Raw genomic sequence first — 20,160 nt, forward strand, 5'->3', positions numbered from 1 at the left:
GGATTTGTGGTAATTCAGTCTATCCGGCCAGCTTTGGCCGGTCGGTGTTGATGTGGAAATTTTTTGATAACATTTTAATATGTCTTTAAATTATTTTTTTCTTCTTTCTTTTTCTTCTTCTTATTCTTCTGGCCGGTGGAGGAAGAAGGAGAAGAGAAAAAAGAAAGAAAAGAAAAAGGAAATAAAATAAAAAATGAAAAAGATAAAATATTAAAATATTACTAAAAAATTGTCACATCAACATCGATAGCGTTACGTCAGCGCTAATCGACGTCCATGTCAACGCCGGTCGGCCAAGTTATTTGGATAAACCGAGTTGGTACAATTGGAAAATATTTATGACTCAACCGATAAAAAAAACGTTTAGGACTGAATTGATATAATTGCAATAGATTGAAGACTTTTTTGATAATTTCCCAGCTTTCTGCTAGTGAATAGTTTGCTTTTGAGCCATTATGCCGTATTAGATAAATGCCTGTTACTCCAAAGTCTTTCCCTTTAAGATGCTTAAAAAATAAATCGCTGCATGCACACACTTAAATGAATATTGAGGCAAGTAGATCCGATTCCGACAATTTGTTCGGGAAATCCTCCTGAAATAGTGAAATTTATTGGCATAATTCATTCTCACGAATTTCATGATGTAGTCTTCAGAATTATTTACTGCACGAGAATTGATCGCATCCTTATTTACTGAGATCATCGTAACATATACCATATACATTGGATGTATTATTAAATCAAAACTTGCTGAGAAAACTCTTGAACCAAGTCGCGGACTGTTTCGGATATCTCTTCAATCCGTTTTTGTAATCGACATAGTTGATCCCGAACCGGACGGTGTATCCCGAGCTCCATTCGAAATTGTCTAGCAAGGACCATGCGAAGTAGCCCTTCACATTGACACCATCCCTACCACAAATTTTCTAAACGTCACATTTCATGTCATGTATGACATGAAAATTAAGTGAAAGGACATAAAGAAAAAGGCGATTCCACAAGTGAAATTGCATAAAAATTAGGAAAATTTACGTGATCGCTTTACGAACATACGAGAGATGGCGGTAATAATAATCGATTTTCATGTAGTCAGTTAATTGTTGCTCTAGTGGTAATGTAGAGTTATTGAACTCATCGATTCCTAATGGTCCAAAATCAAGAAATAGGGTGTGAGAAAGAGAGTAATTAACATAAAAAAACTTTTAACTCAGCAATTCTAGTTAATTAACCATTCGAGATAATGTCTTCTCACCGTTCTCAGTTATGTAAATGAGTGGATTTTGGTACTTAGTCTTTACGTTCATCAAAAGGCTCTGTACCCCACTGGGATAAACACATAGCCAACTTGAAGCAGCCTGTAATTCATAATAGGATCATGAACATGATGGGCAAAAATACACTTTGGAAAATTTACCTCAGTCTCTCAAGTTTTAGTTACCACTGTTTGGTGTTTACGGATATTGAATTTAAGTTATGAAACCTAACAAGACAATGCAGAAAACCCCAATCCTAAAATATAACAAAATGGGCTTGTAGAAAGAATCAAACGTATCTGAGGACCAATTGGAACCCTGTTGCGTTCAGCTACAAGAAGTCATCAAGAATTTATTAGAAAAGATCTTCATCGAGACTGTGATTAGCATCCAGATAGTGACTGTTTTTCTTACTCGAGAGGCTCGTGCGAGCATCGGTTAGGTAGCTTGAATTCAAAGCATTTGAGTACGGCATGTACTTTGCATAGTTCGCGGTGTAATAGTTCAATCCGAGAAAATCAAAAGATCCTTTCACCAATAGCGATTGCTCCTTCGTGAACTTGGGAAGCCTTTTCCCTATGAGCGAGCGCATGCTGTGCGGATAGTCGCCGTATGTTATCGGGTCTAAGAACCTGAAAACGAATGACATTTTTTCCTCTTGATGCACCATTTAATGAAACTGCTAAGTACCTACTTTATGAAACTCAAATTATATATCTTGGGTAGAAATAATATGCGAGTTTGGTCATTTGTAGATGCACACTCACCATCCCAACATCCAGTCCAGGGCTCTTAGCGCTGCATTTTGATTATGCTTTGCATCTGAGTAAGGCACCATTCGATTAGAAACCAATGTTATTCCTATTGCTCCTTTTTGAGATGCCTGGAAAAGTCACTTTTGTTTTTCAGTCAAATTGCACAAGTCAATTTCAACTCCTATTAGATGTTCTTTTTCTTGCATCAATTAGAAATTCACGAGCATTTTTTTGTTGTTGGTAGATCGAGTCCAATGTTGTCAATCCAGTCCTAATTTTTATTTTATTTTATTTCAATCCTTCTCAACGACTCAATTGATTAAGGTGTGAAAAGTTAATTTAATAGCTGTTAATCGAGAGTCATCGAGAAGTTTCAAGAGATTGAAGACCTGATACTTGTTTCTATACAATTTAACAGTGGCCGCATGAGCAAGGAGCTGGTTGTGCCCGACGATGTATGGCTCGGTGCCCGAATCGCCACCCGTGCAGTTGAGCATCTGCCAATCAGAGCATCGCCCCTGTGCTTGCTGTCCGTTGGCATAACCATTACTACCGTACGTCAACGGCTTGTTCAAAGTTATCGGGTGTTTGACTCTATCTCCAAATTCCTTGAAGCAAACCTCCACATAGTCCTGGAAATCATATCTGATTAATGCAGTAGCAAAATGTAAATATACTCATAACTGCTAAGGTTGAAGAAAAAGACATCTTTTGACTTACACAATCCGGGGACTCAAGAAATCACCGTACTCCTCCTCTAGGACTTGGGGAAGGTCCCAGTGAAATAGAGTCACAAAGGGTTTAATACCTGTAAAAATCCTCTACTTATTAGTGAGTGATGTACATAAGTGATTTAGAAAAACAAATGAATAGCTAATAGAAATGAAATAAAGCCAAGACCGTGGGCAAGGAGCTCATTGATGAGATTGTTGTAGTATTGCACTCCTTCCTTGTTGATGCCTCCCTTTAGCTTTCCCTCTGACAATTTCCCCAAATATAGGGATAATAGAAAGTCAACACAGTTCGTAATCAACTAGCATAAACAATAATTGGCACGATTAAGCATATGTATTTCTTTCGGAAAAACAATAGTACGAGGAGTAATTTAGTTCTAAATTTTTGTATTTCATCAATTTAGTTATAAGCTTTTTGATGATTTGTCAATATAGTATTTCTGGTCAATTTTGATCGGAAATTGCTGACGGAGAAACCGGTCATTCTACATGGAGAAACCATCGCCGTCTATGATTTTTGACCAGAATAACCCGGAAGGATTAAATTGACAAATCATGAAAAGGTTTAGAAATAAATTGATAAAATTGAAAAGTTTAGAGCTGAATTAGCCTTTGACAAAAAAAAAAAAAAAAGAATTAGCCGCTGTATAATAGATATAAGACTTTTTTTTACGATGATCCTTATTTGAGTTTTTTTTTTCTACGATGATCCTGATTTGAGTTTTTTTTTTTCATGCAAATTAGACAGAAAATTGATGGTCTTACTAGGTAAAATTCGAGGCCAAGAGATGGAGAATCAGTAGGCACCTAACCCCATTTCCCTCATTATCTCTACATCTTCCTGGAAAAAAAAGAAGAAACAATTCGTCACTAGGAGTCGAACAGTTTTTATTCCAATTTCTATTGCCAACATCAAAACTAATTAGCGGTATTCAGGTTGTGCTTAGTTTGGCTTTGAAAATGGTTTTTGGGATTGGGGAAAATACAAATTGCATCTGATAAAAACTCCTTTGTAAAGCATCTTTGGGTTAAATAGATTTTTATTAAAATAACTCAAATCCTTCATTGAAGCCGGCGGCCATTGTTTGAGGTTGCCCAACCTCGGGTAGCACCCAGCGAGGATTGCGTGACCCAAACGAGGGCCGCGTGAGGTTGCCCGATTGGGCGACCCAGGCGAGGGCCGCTTGAGGTCACACGACCTCGGGTTGCCCTCCCCTAGGTCGCACTACCCCGACGAGGGCAGTCTGGGTCACAGCCTCGGGTGATCGCTTGGGGTGGCATGACCTCGTCTGCCCTTCATCGGCCTTTCGTCGGCTCCACGCCTATCAGAACTGGTTCACCAACCTCCCTCGTGCAAAGAAGCCCAAATAGTAATAGCAAAAGCAAAACCGAAAAATGAAATTAGTAATGGTAGGTTTTGGAAGAAAAAAAAATCATTTAACACTAGAAATTGGCTTCAGCAAATGTTGAAAGCCGAAGTTGATGGGGACCAATTTTGGCCTTTCAGCTTTGCCAAAGCCAGGATAACGCCTCAATTTTTTTTCCCCAAGAGATTCTTGGGAAAATTGCTGATCATGTACCCTTTGCTACCGTCAGCTATTTTACCTACCATCCCTCTCCCTCCTCCCACGGCCCCCCCAAAAAAAACCATTTAAGTGTTTGACCAAAAAAAAAAAATCAAGTGAAAGAGTGCATATGAAGCTAGAGGACCTTTGACCAAAAAAAAAAAAAAAAAGCTATAGGACTTTCCTTAATTGCTGGCTTAGCAAAATCCTTGAGTCATTATGCATTAATGGCAAAAGTTATGGTTTATTGGTCAAATCAGCTTAGACTTGACAGCAATATGATAACCACCAAATTAATAAAAGAATCAACATATTGTAAACCCTCTAATTCTTTCTTCTCTAATAGATTATTCAAGAATATTGATGGTTGAATCTTCAATCGAACATTACAAGTTCTAGACCCTCTTTACTAATTGGACCGAATTTGTGGTCCTCGATGTCTTAATCTCAAATCGAACATCATGATTTCGATATTCTTCGTGAGCCACACTTGAAGACCTTGATGGCTCGATCCCAAGTCAATGCCGTGTTCTTACAAAGGTTCAATCTCCAGAAAAGAGCAATTCCCAAGTCATTTTGATCGAATCTTGAATTGAATTCAATGTATGAATAATGTATTCATTCATGAAATTAACAAAAGCCATATTTAAATTACGAGTATTATTCATTTAGTACGATATATGTCTCTTTTGGATTAACTTCAAATTAAATGGATTAATATATATTTAGGATCACTGAGCTAAGTCAAAAGATATAATTGTTTAGGAAGGAAAACATAAATTTATGCCAATAAATTAATCAAGCTTAATCGGGAAAATATTAAAAATAGTCTCCTTGACTTGCGAAGCCATATTGTATATGCTTTTCAAAAGATAGTGTGACAAGCCACTTTATTGAAATGTTTAGTCATTTCGTTTCCAAAATATTTTCGAACATCTTATTTCTATTTTGAGTTAACTTAATTAGCGCCTCAGGGATACTCGTTAACAAGTCTTTTATTATTATTATTATTATCTAAAATTTTCGTCAATACAGATAGTCCACAGAAAGTATTAAAGTTTTCATAATTAACACTAAATGAGAAAAGAAGACAAGACATAAGATTGTTAGGCTTAGGCCACCTCTCATTTTCAGGGCTCAATTGGGGTGTCCGTTGCACCAGATTCGTAATCCAAAGTTTCCAGGTCAAGAACTGGAATTTTCTTTTGCCCTTTTCAAAGTTGATTACGTTAGATAAACCTGTTTATCCAATCACGAAATTATTAGCAAGTGGATTAACATACAATGTATTTCTTACCAATGCAGATAAGCATCGGTTGCAGACAAAGGTAAGGCTGAAGTCTTTGCAATTTTTTTTTTCTGCTTTGTTTAATTCGTCAACTTTATAAGAATGTCACATATAATTTCCAACTTTTGAAACTTAAAGAAACATGCTGAATAAATCTGACTGTACAAGCACATCAAACGGAATGTTAAATTGATACTCTTGGAAGAGTTGACAAATAATTGATTATAAAGTATTTGCTATCACAAAACTTACTTAGAAAATGTCATGTAGCAAAAGAGTACAATTACAAGCCAATTTTATCAGTTCTCTATATCATGACAATCCAGTGGAGAATGATAGAATCACGAAATTTTCCGAATTAGAATTTACGATTCAGTATTACTTCTGTCGAAGCATCTGACAACATAGTTATCTAGAGATGGTGATACTACTAACATGGTTAATTATTTTGAAACCGCTCACACTGCATCGACATAGATGACGGGGTTATCATCAACCTTTTGCTGCATGCAAAGAGAGGGAAGCTCACAGTTTCTAACTGTCATTAGCTCTGTGAGTTTGTGTAGGGAGAGAGAGAGAGGCCTGGGTATTTGTGAGTGAAGTAATCCCAGATACTTGGCCCTCTACTGTCACGACCCGAACCCCGCGAGCTTGTCGACATCCCACCTGGCCACACTTATGTACAGTTCTCCAGGATCCAAAGGCCAACAAATTCATGCGGAAGCAAAAACAAATCCCCGTACAGAAACAATTAACATCACGATGACTTGGGACGATAAAAACAAACTTATATGCATATCCACATGTTCTACACAATTTTCCAAACCTAGGGCTTCGGGGGCCACTGTACAAACCCGTGACCACCTATAGAAAAAAGGTATGTGGTCGAAGCCCGCTACACAACCAAAATACAACACTCTACAAAACTAAGAGGCCAACTATCCTATGCCTCGTCCTCGCTATTTCAAGCGGCTACTCAGCATCCGTAGGCTCCACAACTTCTCCATCTTCTCCCGGCACCATGACCTCGGGGAATACTGAACCTTTGAGGTGGGTCATTCATACTTGTGGCGGAGGGTCTGAAAAACAACGAACCCACGACGGGGTGAGATAAAATCTCAGTAAGCTAGCCCCTAATCCTATATTAGGGCTCTAGTGCCTCCAGACACATTTTCAATGAACAATTTCCAACAACTCTTCTTTCTTACTAAAAATTCCACAATTTAATTCCAGAAAATTCCATTCTTTCTCCAAAAATTCCCACACCTTCTCAAATATTCTACGTTACTCCCGTTTCGGCGTTCCACGCCTCAGTCCGACAATAAAATATTCTACGTGCTCCAGGGCCCGTGTTTAACGCACCAGGCCATAATATAAATATCCACATTACTCCGAAAATTTCCACGCTACTCCAGAATATTCCACGTTACTCCAAAATATTCCACGTTACTCTAGAAATATTCCACACTACTCCAAAATATTCCACGTTACTCCAAAAATATTCCACGTCACTCCAGAATATTCCACGTTATTCCACCGCCATCATATATTCATAACGTTGAGCCTCGGACCTTTATGGAACACGGCTCTATATATATACTAGGGTCTCAGACACAAAGGAATACGACCCACAAATCTCGGTCTCGGACACATAGGAACACGACCGGATTAAGTCTCGGACAATTAGTCGAACACGACTCACTTTGGTCTCGGACGACTTAATTGAACACGAATTTCATACTTTCTCGGTCTCGGACAATCGGACGAATACGGCTCACGTTGGCCTCGGACGACTTGATTGAATACGACCATCACATTTCCTCGGTCTCGGACAATCGGACGAATACGGCTCACTTTGGCCTCAGACGACTTGATTGAATACGACCATCACATTTCCTCGGTCTCGCTCAATCAGACGAATACGGCTCACTTTGGCCTCAGACGACTTGATTGAATACGACCATCACATTTCCTCGGTCTCAGACAATCAGACGAATACGGCTCACTTTGGCCTCAGACGACTTGATTGAATATGACCATCATATTTCCTCGGTCTCGGACAATCAGACGAATACGGCTCACTTTGGCCTCGAACGACTTGATTGAATACGACCATCACATTTCCTCAGAATCGTTCGGGATCACGTGATTCACTCACGTTAGAGAATTAATAATTCGGGATCACCCGATCAATTTATGCTACCATAGTATCCAATCCACGCCATGCGACCATATTATGCTAACGTAGCAATTTATAAATCACGTGCCATTAAAATTATACTAACGTGGAAATTTATCACGGCCAAACAATAATAATTTTCTAACATATAATTAATTTACAACCATAGTACTATACTATAATAATGTCACATTAATAAGCACCGTGGCATAACGACTTTATGTCACATAAAAGTAACTCTAGTTAATATATAAACTAACCATGGTTCAAAAATTAACTAGAGTCAAATACTAACCTAACCATGATTAAATACTAGCATAAAGTAACTATAGTTAGGCATAAAGTAACCATAGTTAAACTTTGACCAACAATTATCTTCTTGACTTTACTATTCATGCAAGAACAAGCTTTCTCTCTCCTCCAAATATTCATTCTCGGCCAAGGCATAAAAATGGCCAAAAACAACCAATTTTTCACCCAAATCTACCAAATCTCAAGTCCATTAGCATCCTAGATACCTAATATAAGGTTAGGGACCAACTTACCACTATTTTAGCAAGTTTTCCGGCGAGAAACCGAGAAAAATTTTGACCCTAATCCGGCGGCTCCGGCAACTCCTCTTTACCAGCTTTAACCCACGAAAATCCGGCGACTCCGAGTAGCTTACGGCGATAGTCGAGCTCCGGCGGTTCAAGGCGACACCGGCGGTTGTTTGAAGAATTTTCAATGAGGGAGAGAATGAGCAAGGGTGAGTTTGGCCAAGAGAGGGAGTGAGCTAGAGAGAGAAAGGGTTCTTGAAAAATGAAGAAGAAGAAGGCCAAAATAATTAATATAGGTTAAAATAATTATTGGGTGGGATATTTTGGTGTCTTGAAAGTCAAGAGGTACAAATTGGTGATTTTCTCCACCAAAAATAGTCAAAATTCGGCCAAGGGGTAAAATGGCCAAAATACCCTTCGTTCCAAGTTAAAAATGGGGTATTTTTCGAGGGCAAATGGGTCCTTTCCCATATCCAGTCCAAATCTACTTTTCCCGAACCTCTTTGGGGTGAACTGCGAAGGAATTGCACTCGGGATGAGGAAACGTCCAAAATTTTTATCTATTGAAACCCCTGAAGGTCCGACGTCAAATTCCGAAGCTCGATTCGCGATCAATCTCGATCAATAGAATTTTCAGCATATCTCAAACTAACGGGCGGCTTTTAGGAGTTACGCGTATCGACCCGTGATTAAAATCACGTTTAAGAATTACTCGAGCCATGGCGACCTTGGTTGTCATTCAATTGCGAGGGTCAATCACTAGTCCCGATGGTCGCGATCGTTAGAAAATAATTCAGGGACGTTCGGAACCCATACGAGGTCGGACGGAATCACCCGTGCTCCAAGCGTAGGGTATTATCCAAATCGTTCCCTAATCATTCTAGGATCGGCCTATATTGGTCCAAAATATTCCCTCGACAATTTTCATGGCCAAAGAGTCAATCCAGGATCAAGTTCTTAGGTCCACGTACTTGATTTTCCTAGCTAGCCATTCCCATTTGGTTAGTCTGCTCGAGAGGGATCAACTCCGAGTGAGATTAGACTGAAATACATCAATGAGACCTTTCATTTATTCAAAGCTTCGAAAGTGGGTCGGAATTCAGAATGTCACATCTACCATCTTCATTAGCTGCACCTTCATACTGAAAGCGAAGAAAAAAAAAAAAAAACCAAATAAATAAACAAACAAACAGTGCGACCAGTTATGTGATTTGTTAATGAAAGAATGACCATGCAGGATGCATATGTAAACCGAGTTTAGGTTAACAATGGGGATGAAAAGAAAGTGGCGAAAATGAAATCTAATCTACCTGGAACACAGAAGAAGCCGTTCCGAACAGGAAGCCGGCCGGAAAGCTGCTCCGGTTGAGCGAGACAGTGTCGTAATCGCCGGGCTCGAAGGTTCCGGAATCACCTTTGCAATGACTCACAGAGCTCGCGAGGAGCAGGGTGCAGAAAAGCATCGGTTCATGAGCACGAACCGCCATGACTGAAGCACTTTCTTTAGCACGGACCGTCGCTTTTGTTTTGGCCGTATTTATAGGGAGCTTGACTCAAAAGGAGGATAAATCCTGTGGAAAAACCCCGTTTAACATTTTCATGCCGTGAATAAGACTAGTGGTTTTGACCAAAATAAAAAAAAAAAATTAGGGCGTGCTTTATGTTTTGGAAAGAATTTTTATGCACTCATTTTCAATGCGATGAAAATGAACTAAATAAAAGATCGGAGAACAAGAAGTTAGGTGGCTTTTTCCTAGCGAGTTTTCTCATTTATTGGCCAACTTCAATGGTTTTTAAGAAAGGTCTTTTCCGCTGGCTGGATCTTCTGAACAGAAAACTTTCTGATGACTTAGTCAGTGAATATTAGTTGCCCAAAAACAAAGAAAACAATATTTATTCACAAAATAATGAGTTAAGTACAAAGTGGCAACTAAAAATTAAGCCAAAGTATATCGCACATAGGTATTGCCATACAGTTTAGAGAAAGAAAAATTAGTACTACTAGTATAGCTTAAAGGCAAGATAACCAATCACGGGATAAGGGCAACACGGGTGTTATGACTTTCTTACGGCGCTCACTTGAGTATTATAACTTTCTTTTCGATTACTTAAATGCTAAATTTTTTTAAAAAATCGATTCGCCCGAGTGCCATTGGTGAATTGTGCGGTCAGGATATCCGATTTGACATTAATTTATTAAATAATAGGCCGAACTGGATTGCCGGAACAATCCAATACTGAAATATCAGAGGAAACAACGATGCTTTGGCCCCATCGATGAAAAAACTACAAAATCAGAAAACAAAAATCTGAAAAAGGGGAAGAGTCTTCAAATCCTCTGTTTCTTTCTCTTCTTTCCCAATGGATGAGCCATGGTTCCACAATCGAGAGTTTAAAAAAAGATTTGAGTAGATTTACTGGAGAGGTTTTTTGCAAGCTAAAATCATGAAGTTACGCTGAAATTTTGGAGAAGAGCTTAAGGTGAAGAGCTTAAAAAGAGGGGAAAACGTGAATTGATAGAGGGAGCATAAATATTATGAAAGCTGAGGAGTGAAAGGTCAGACAAAAAAAGGACAGGGGCTAAACTAAATCAAGCGCAACTCTTGCGTTGCGTTATTACACTTGTCATCATCCTGATCCCACATAAACTGATTCGACTTATCCCCACTTTGTTATCTCGTAAGCTCGAACTCTCCACTGCTCATCTCAAGATCGAACCTCTCAATTGCTCAAGCTCATTGCAAGAGCATTCCCCTTTCTCAAATTTGGGGTTTCGTTTCGAAATGAATTAGGAGAAGAAAGAGGCAAAACGAGGTTGTTTTTCGCCTTTTTTTTGGCCACGTCAATTGTAGATTATTCATGTTGGACTTAAATTTATTTTATAAAAGTCACGTTGCAGAAAAATTTTAATTTTAAAAGCTGCGTAGGACGATTTGCCGGAATAGACACCCAATTGAATTTTTTTTTTTACCAATGTGGTATTTAGGTGATTCAAAAAAAGAAAGATATGACACTCAAATACGCACCCCTGGACAAGTACGCTAATTGTGCTTTCTTTATCTCGCCAATCTCCATTCCTTTCTCCTCTAATCATCCAATAATCAAAGTGGTTTAAAGACTAATCTTAATGCGCTCTTTTCCAGAAACTGTTGTCTATTTTTTAGCGAAATACTCCTGAAATAGTGAAACATATTGGCAAATTCATTCTCACGAAACTCACCAACCAAAATGCTTATTCAGAATTACTTATTACACAAGAATCCATCGCATCCTTATTTACAGAGATCATTGGAACATATGTCATATGTATGCGATGCATTCTTGAATCAAAATTTGTCGAGAAAGCCCTTGAACCAAATCGCCGACTGTTTCGGGTATCTCTTCAATCCGTTCTTGTAGTCGACATAGTTGATCCCAAATCGGACGGTGTATCCCGAGTTCCATTCGAAATTGTCCAACAATGACCATGCAAAGTAGCCCTTCACGTTAACACCGTCCCTACGACAGATTTTCCACAGGTCACATTTCATGTCATGTATGATGTAAGAAATAAGAACAAGTTAAAAATTAGATAGGAAAAGGAGATTTCACAAGTAATAATTGCATGAAAAGTAGGAAAATGGAAAATTTTACTTGATCGCTTTATGAAGGTATGAGAGATGACGATAATAATAATCGATCCTCATGTAGTCAGCCAATTGTTGCTCCAGTGGTAATGTAGAGTTAGTGAACTCATCGATTCCTGATGACCAAGCCCAAGACACGGCATTTGAGAAAAACAGTAATCAATCATAAAAAAGCTGTTGTCTCAGCAATTTTAGTTAATTAATCATTGGAAATGACATTTCTCACCGTTCTCAGTGATGTAAATGAGTGGATTTTGGTACTTAGTCTTTACGTGCATCAAAAGACTTTGTATTCCGCTGGGATAAACATACAGCCAACTTGAAGCAGCCTGCAATAACATCCATTATAGGATCATGAATGTGACGGTTAAAAAAATTTACCTAATTCTCTCAACTTTAAGTTACTAGTACTGGGTGTTTGCAAATACTCAATCAACGTATGAACCCTAAGAAGACCACACAAAAGTAGCAAGTTTTAGACAAAATGGGGTTGCTTGAGGATTCAAACTTACCCCTGGACCGATTGGAATCCCGTTGCGTTCAGCTACAAGAAACCGTCGCGAATATATTAGAAAAGAACTTCATCGAGACCGCGATTAATGTCATCCAAATAGAGATCGTGTTTCTTACTTGAGAGGTTCGCGCGAGCGTCCGTTAGGTAGCTAGGATTCAAAATATTCGAGTGTGGCATGTACTTTGCGTAGTTCGCGGTGTAGTAGTTCAACCCGAGAAAATCAAAAGATCCTTTCACCATCAGCGATTGCTCCTTTGTGAACTTGGGTAGCCTTTTCCCTATGAGCGAGCACATGCTGCGCGGATAATTGCCGTACGTTATCGGGTTCAAGAACCTGAAAAGGAACACAAATTTTCCAAATGATTCACCGTTTAATCAAACCGCCAAGTTCTTACTTTATGAAATTGAAAATTTGTATTTTGGATGCACTTGATGTGTGAGTTTGGTCGTCGGAGAAGCGCACTGACCATCCCAACATCCAGTCCAGGGCTCTTAGCGCTGCATTTTGGTTATGCTTTGCATCCGAATATGGCACCATCCAATGGGAAACCAATGTTATTCCTATTGCTCCTTTTTGAGATGCCTGAAAAAGTCACTTTTGTCCAGTCAAATTGCACAAATCAATTTCAACTCCCACTGGATGTTCTATTTCTTGCATCAATGCCAAAATTCATGAGCACTTTTTTTCTTGTTCGGATTGAGTCTATAACATTCTATTTTTTTTTCAATCGAGTCCTAATTGTTTTCTGTTTTGATCCATCTCCATGGCTCAATTGATTAAGAGGTGAAAGATTAATTTGATCGCACTTAATCTCGAGCCATCGTAAAGTTTCAAAGAGATTGGACACCTGATACTTGTCTCTGTACAATTTAACAGCAGCTGCGTGGGCAAGAAGTTGGTTGTGCCCGACGATATATGGCTCGGTGCCCGAATCGCCGCCTGTGCAATTGAGCATCTGCCAATCAGAGCACCGACCTGGTGCGAACTGTCCGTTGGCATACCCGCCGCTAGCGTATGACCATGGCTCATTTAGAGTTATCCAATGTTTGACTCTATCCCCAAATTCCTTGAAGCAGACCTCCACATAGTCCCGAAAATCATCCCTGATTTTTTTTTTGGTCAGAAATCACCCCTAATTAAGGCGGCGGCAAAGTATGAATGTCAACCTTAGTAATTCACGGCAAAGTTTAAAGAATATCTCTCTTTTGAACTTACACAACATGGGAACTCAAGAAACCACCATATTCCTCCTCTAGGGCTTGGGGAAGGTCCCAGTGAAATAGTGTAACAAAAGGTTGAATACCTGCAACAATAATAATAAACAAATCTCTACTTTTCCAGGGAGTGATTTATATATAAACAGAAATGAACCAAGTGAAAAGAAATAAAAAAAAAATGGAGGCAAGACCGTGGGCAAGGAGCTCATTGATGAGGTTGTTGTAGTACTTTACTCCTTCCTTGTTGATGCCTCCCTCTAGCTTTCCCTCTGAAAATCAGCACATCTCCTGATTAGCTACCAGACTAAGGGTGTCGAGGGATTGGGTCGGATCGGAATATTATAGCCACCCAAACTGTCAGGATACCCGAATTCCTCTACTTATTACCCGAACCGAATGAGACCCGGCCAGGAAGAATCTAAATTTTCGAGTCGTTTGGGCTTTTTTGATAGCCCTATGCGAGACGCATTTGAAGCCTCATGAAATAAGACAAAAATAATCTATAATGGAGAGAAATGAAGTGGCTATGGTCTTACTAGGTAAAACTCGAGACCATGAGATTGAGAATCTGTAGGCATCTAACCCCATTTCCTTCATTATCTCCACATCTTCCTGGAAAAAAAAAAAAAAGGTAAACAAATCAATCGTTAGGAGTCAAAACATTTTCTGTTCCAATTTTCTTTTGCCGACATCATTTTTAATTAGTGGTATTCAATGCTGATTACGTACCTTGTACCGGTGGTAGGAATCGACAGCCACATCCCCGTTGCTACCATCGGCTATTTTGCCTGTCCTTCACGGCAACAAAACGGATCATCATCAAAAAGGGTTTTGTCAAGATTATCGCCTGAATCTTGATGAGGCCAGCGGAAGCCCTCTCCGCTGGCCGGCTTGGGCCGTGACGCCCTGGCCCAGACCAGGCGAGGATCATTGGCCCTCGCTGATGGCGGGCGACGGTCAGCCGGAGTATGTATAAGAGAATGGAAAAGAAAAAATAATAAAAAAAGTTGAAAAATATTAAAATATTATTAAAATTGTCCATGCCGACACCAACTGTACCACGTAGGACGATTGGTGTCCACATCAACATCAATGATTTCGAATCAAAATTAGCCAGATGGACTCCATTTGCAAAACTTAAAAATTGTTTAAAACCGAATTGGCAAAAGTGTAGCACGTTTAAGACTTTTTTGGACAATTTTTCCAGAAAAAAGTACGTTGAAACTAAAGAACTTTTCTTAATTGCTCGTTTAGGAAGTATTTCAGGGACACTCAGTTACCAAAATCCTTAAGGTCATTGCAAGCCACTGATGACACATAACCACGGCCAATTATTTAAAGAGAGAGACCTGGATGCTTGTGAGTGAAATAATCCCAGATACTTGGCCCTCTACCATCTTCATTAGCTGCACCTTCGTACTGGAAAACCAAGAGAAAGAACCAAAAAAAAAAAAAAAAAACTAAACAAAATAAGCAAACAAACCAATAATCTGACCATTCTTGCACTGTTTTATTGAAAAATAACCACGCAGGATGCATATATGGACTCAGTTTCGCCATGAGGCATAACGATGGGGATGAAAACAAAACAGCGACAAAGGGAATCTAATCCACCTGGTACGCAGAAGACGCCGTCCCAAAGAGGAAGCTGGCCGGGAAGCTCCTCCGGTTGAGCAAGACGGTGTCGTAGCCAACCGGCTTGAAGGCACCGTGCTCTGATTTGCAATGACTCGCCGAGCTCACGAGGGCTAGAATGTATAAAAGCATCAGTTCATGAACACGAAACGCCATGAATGACACTTTCTTTGGGATAGACCGTGGCTTTTGGTTTGGTTGTATTTATAGAGATGATAAAGGAGAGCTTTTGACGACCCCCCCCCCCACCCCCCACACACAAAAAAAAAGACGTGCTTTATGTTTTGGAAAGAACTTTTATGCACTCATTTTCAATGCGATGAAAATGAACTAAATAAAAGATCGGAGAACAAGAAAGTTAGGTGGCTTTTTCCTAGTGAGTTTTCTCATTTATTGGCCAACTTCAATGGTTTTTAAGAAAGGTCTTTTCCGCTAGCTGGATCTTCTGAACTGAAAACTTTCTAATGACTTAGTCAGTGAACATTAGTTGCCCAAAAACAAAGAAAACAATATTTATTCACAAAATAGTGAGTTAAGTAAAAAGTAGCAAATAAAACTTAATCGAAAGTATATCGCACATAGGTATTACCATACAGTTTAGAGAAAGAAAAATTAGTACCACCAGTATAGCTCAAAGGCAAGAAAACCAATCACGGGATAATGGCAATACAAGCGTTATGACTTTCTTATGGCGCTCACTTGAGTATTATAACTTTTTTTTCGATTACTTGAGTGCCATCGACGAATTGTGTGGTCAGGATATCCGATTTAACATTAATTTATTAAATAATAGGCCGAACTGGATTGCCGGAACAATCCAATACGGAAATATCAGAGGAAACAACGATGCTTTGGCCCCATCGATGAAAAAACTACAAAATCAGAAAAAAAAATCTGAAAAAGGGGAAGAGTCTTCAAATCCTCTGTTTCTTTCTCTTCTTTCCCAATGGATGAGCCATGGTTCCTCAATCGAGAGTTTAAAAAAAGATTTGAGTAGATTTACTGGAGAGGTTTTTTGCTAGCTAAAATGATGAAGTTGGGTTGAAATTTTGGAGAAGAGGTCAAGGTGAAGAGCTTAAAAAGAGGGGAAAACGTGAATTGATAGAGGGAGCAGAAATATTATGAAAGCTGAGGAGTGAGAGGTCAGACAAAAAAAGGTCAGGGGCTAAACTAAATCAAGCGCAACTCTTGCATCGCGCTGTTACACTCGTCATCATCTTGATCTCACATAAACTGATTCGACTGATCCCCACTTTGTTATCTCGTAAGCTCGAACTCTCCACTGCTCATCTCAAGATCGAACCTCTCAATTGCTCAAGCTCATTGCAAGAGCATTCCCCTTTCTCAAATTCTTATTATTACAAAACATTTCTTAAAAGGTGATTGGTATGTGTAATTCCCATATTACTATAATGTTTCCTTTAACCTCTTTTACGTCTTACATTCAAAATATTTGCAGACATGTCAAAGCAAGTGCTAAACTGAAAATTAGCATATTATGCAAGTGTTATTGATTCATTAAAAAAAAAAACTAATTTCACTTGAGAATGTCAGTAATAAAGACACTTTGTGGTTCTGCAACCTATCAATTAGCCTGCATTGTCTTTGTGAATTTCCTTCATCTAATAACTCGTAATTTTACTTGAAAAGGACTTTTGTGAGACGCAGAATGCAGAAATTGCGCAAGTGGGGAACACAACAAACAGACAAGAAAATTGACCTCATGAATGAAATTTTGGCTGCAATGGACACCGTGGAGTACGATTTCATATTCAGATGCTCCTTTTAATTCATCATGAACATTCATTTTACAATGTTTTGGGTCTTAATATTGCTGTAAATGTCATTCACAAGAGAGTAGTTTCTAAGCCAAAGTTCAAAATGTTCGGACTGATGAATTATCATGGTTCCGAAAGGCGCATACATTTTGAGCGATTTAGTACTATAGTACTATAATATAGTCTAATATATTGTACGATTGCTGTTCAATATTTGGAGCATGGAGAATCCTCTCTTATGGGCTAATCTTGCATTCCATGTAATCCATCCGCCACCCTTTTTTTTTTCCCGAAATGGTGTGCATATATGTAGAGGATAGTTGAAAGATATTTGGACAATCCATATGAAACTATTGTCTGTTTTTTTGCTTCCATATCACTAAAGTCATGTTGCGACATCATTTTCATCCTCACAGGTGCGGTCATGGTATCGGATGCTTTAACTTGAGTTCGATGGCGACCCGCCTTTTCCCGTGTTAGAAATAAATGCGCTCATTAATGGAAAAAATAAAGACTGCTTTTTTGTATGGTATCGGTTGCCATATAACATAAGACTGATATAGGCAAGTCTTATTTGATTGCAATAATTAGAGATTTGATTCTGATTCTAAAAGAGGAGAAATATATACATTCCCTCCGTTAGAACAAACGTAAGTTTTCAAGCAATAACACTCTTCAAAAACTCTTTGTGATTTCTTTCGAAGAACGAGTGATCGTCGGATCTGGATTCTCTCTCTCATATGCATTTGGGGCTCTTAGGGCCTGTTTGGTTCAGCATTTGGAAGGGGCTTCAAGGCTCTAAAGTTCCTTGGCTAAATGCAAATAGTGTTTGGTTCGTTTTGGCTCAACTTTGGGAAAATGCAAAATATTTCCAAAGGCCTAAAGGCCTTTGCCCCAAAGTAGCACTAGAGGTACTTTGGAAAATTGCATTTTTGAAATCCAACTATAAATTTTTTTTTAAAATTTTTATTCTTTATTTTCTTTTTTCTTTCTCCTCCTTCCTCTAACGACCGCAGATCCTTGCGACAATGGCTGCCCGACGATCGACCATGACATGCGGGCTGGCGAGCTCGAGCCTTGCCTCACCGGATTCGGCAAAGGTTGGCCGAGCTCGAGGCGAGTCTCGGCGTTGCTGGCCTCGAGGGAGGCCGAGCATTACCGAATCTAGCTCGGGCTCGAGTGAGCGAGGCTCGGGCTTGCTAGAGGCCGGGTCGAGCCCGGCCTGTGGCCGGTCGGCCGCGGTAGGCCGAGAAGAAATTAATGAAGGAAGAAGAAAAAAAAAGAAAAAAAAATTAAGGAAAGTAATTAAAAAATAAAATAATTAAAAATAGAAAGTAAATTTTATTCGAAAATAAAAAAAATAATTGAAAAATCAAATTATTTACAAAGGGTATTTGTTACCAAACAACATTTACGTTAAAGTTGCCTTCCAATATATTTTTAAAATACACTTTACTAAATACTATTTGCATTTCGAAAATCTCCTTTAGTTCAAAGGTATTTGCATTTTTCTAAGGACATTACCCCAAAGCTGAACCAAACATGCCCTTAATCTGTGGCAATTGAGGAGTGTTCGTTCTACGTGATATACTTCTTCGATCGGTGATTTAAGTTGATCTAGGGAATGTAATTTAGTGTAATCCACTGCGTACATGTATATATATGTTATTGGGATCTGTTCCTTTCACCCCAGAATGGTGTGCACATGTAACAAACAATTCTAAATCATTATTTTTCTCGAAACAAACGGACCCGAAATTTTTCCTGCAAGGGACACTGTGAAATATGATTTCATCTTTAGAACATCTCCTTTTAATTCATCATGAAAAATTAAGCATTTTGCAATTTTTGGGGTCTTAATATTGCTGTAAATGTTATTCACGGGAGAGTAGTTTCTAAGCCAAAGCTCAAAGTGTTCCGACTGACGAATTGTCCTGGTTCCGAAAGGCTCATATGTTTTGAGCGATTTAGTACTATAGTGTACTATAGTATAGTCTAATATATTGTACGAATGCTGTTCAATATTTGGAGCATGGAGATTCCTCTCTCATGGGGTAATCTTGCATTCCATGTAATCCATCCGCGACCGCTTTTTTTTCCCGGAATGGTGTGCATATATGTAAAGGATGTCGCGACCTAGAAAAAATAGACGGGCTAATTTTCGGGCTAATGGATTATCGGGTTAATTAATTAACTAACCTAACTCGGACTCTCCCAAGTCCATACCAAATCGCAACTTAAGGTTCAAATAATTAACATGCAATGTGATTTGAATTTGGAGTCGCCACTAATCATTTTCGGTAGGTTGATTAGAAACCTAAATAAAATAGCGGGAGAAAACTATCTTATTTCCGCGAACCGGAGATTTTGAATTCGGGGATTTGGTTACGTCAGATTTCTCTAACGCCCTTTCGGTACCATTTTCATGAAAAATATTTGATTTGGCAATTTTGATGGATTTTACTCGAAATTCAAAGATGCAATTTTTTTGGTTTTTTCTTCTTTTTATGGGGATGTAAAACATTGAACTTTGTACGATATACACCATGGGTGATTTAGAAAGAAAGAAAATGCAGCCGAGTCACGAGTATTTATAAAAATAAATTAACATGTAATAATGCTAAAATTTGAAACACGTGGCATGTCTAAAATAAACAAACAAATATTCAAACCAAACGATTACATTTTTGTAGATCGAGATGGAAAGGATTATCTTCTATTACACAAAATCTTACTCACATACACGTTATAGTTCCCTTCAAGATCTCGGAGCTGGAAGAACGCGGCTGTCGTCGAAAATGGCAAGCAATGGCCTTGTTGGGTTGCGAGGGGCGAAATATGTGTCGGGACTCGTCGATGATGATGCTCGACTAAAACTCTTTTATTCACTCTCGAATTTTCTCTTCTGATTTTTCTCAAGAACTCTCTTTTTCCTCTCTAAAAATTCCTCTCAAAAACTCTCTCAATTCTCTTCCACTCCACCCCTTCCTAAAACTCTTCTCAAGAGCTCTCTCCCTTTTCTATCACCAAAATTTTCCTCTTCAATTCTCAAGAACTCTCCCTCTTTTATAGCCAA

At 38.8% G+C, this 20,160-nt stretch overlaps 1 protein-coding gene and 1 pseudogene across 1 annotated transcript; both read right to left on the minus strand.

The window, feature by feature from the left end:
- Nucleotides 1-740: 740 nt before the first annotated feature.
- Nucleotides 741-9,800, minus strand: LOC125315653 (annotated as a pseudogene).
- A 1,693-nt stretch (nt 9,801-11,493) lies between these two features.
- On the minus strand, nt 11,494-15,462 carry LOC115733310 (beta-glucosidase 12-like). The gene is made up of 13 exons (XM_048281331.1): nt 15,286-15,462; nt 15,021-15,090; nt 14,401-14,459; nt 14,208-14,283; nt 13,863-13,940; nt 13,670-13,757; nt 13,302-13,557; nt 12,921-13,036; nt 12,570-12,787; nt 12,452-12,483; nt 12,166-12,268; nt 11,947-12,055; nt 11,494-11,811 (listed from the first exon to the last, which is right to left on the minus strand). Exons 1-13 carry the CDS (start codon nt 15,460-15,462, stop codon nt 11,640-11,642), a joined length of 1,554 nt encoding a protein of 517 aa, XP_048137288.1. The 3' UTR covers nt 11,494-11,639.
- Between the last annotated feature and the right edge of the window lie 4,698 nt (nt 15,463-20,160).

The sequence above is a fragment of the Rhodamnia argentea genome, chromosome 6, assembly GCF_020921035.1.
Source record: "Rhodamnia argentea isolate NSW1041297 chromosome 6, ASM2092103v1, whole genome shotgun sequence".
In the NCBI taxonomy this organism is placed as follows: domain Eukaryota; kingdom Viridiplantae; phylum Streptophyta; class Magnoliopsida; order Myrtales; family Myrtaceae; genus Rhodamnia; species Rhodamnia argentea.

Excerpts from the sequence above, each read along its gene's own strand:
- LOC115733310 (XM_048281331.1), bottom strand. The coding sequence starts at position 15,462 with ATGGCGTTTCGTGTTCATGAACTGATGCTTTTATACATTCTAGCCCTC. Across the intron at positions 12,788-12,920 it reads CTGGACTGGATGTTGGGATG|GTTCTTGAACCCGATAACGT; the intron begins GTCAGTGCGCTT and ends GTTCCTTTTCAG. Across the intron at positions 12,484-12,569 it reads CGCTCGCGCGAACCTCTCAA|CTGAACGCAACGGGATTCCA; the intron begins GTAAGAAACACG and ends GGTTTCTTGTAG.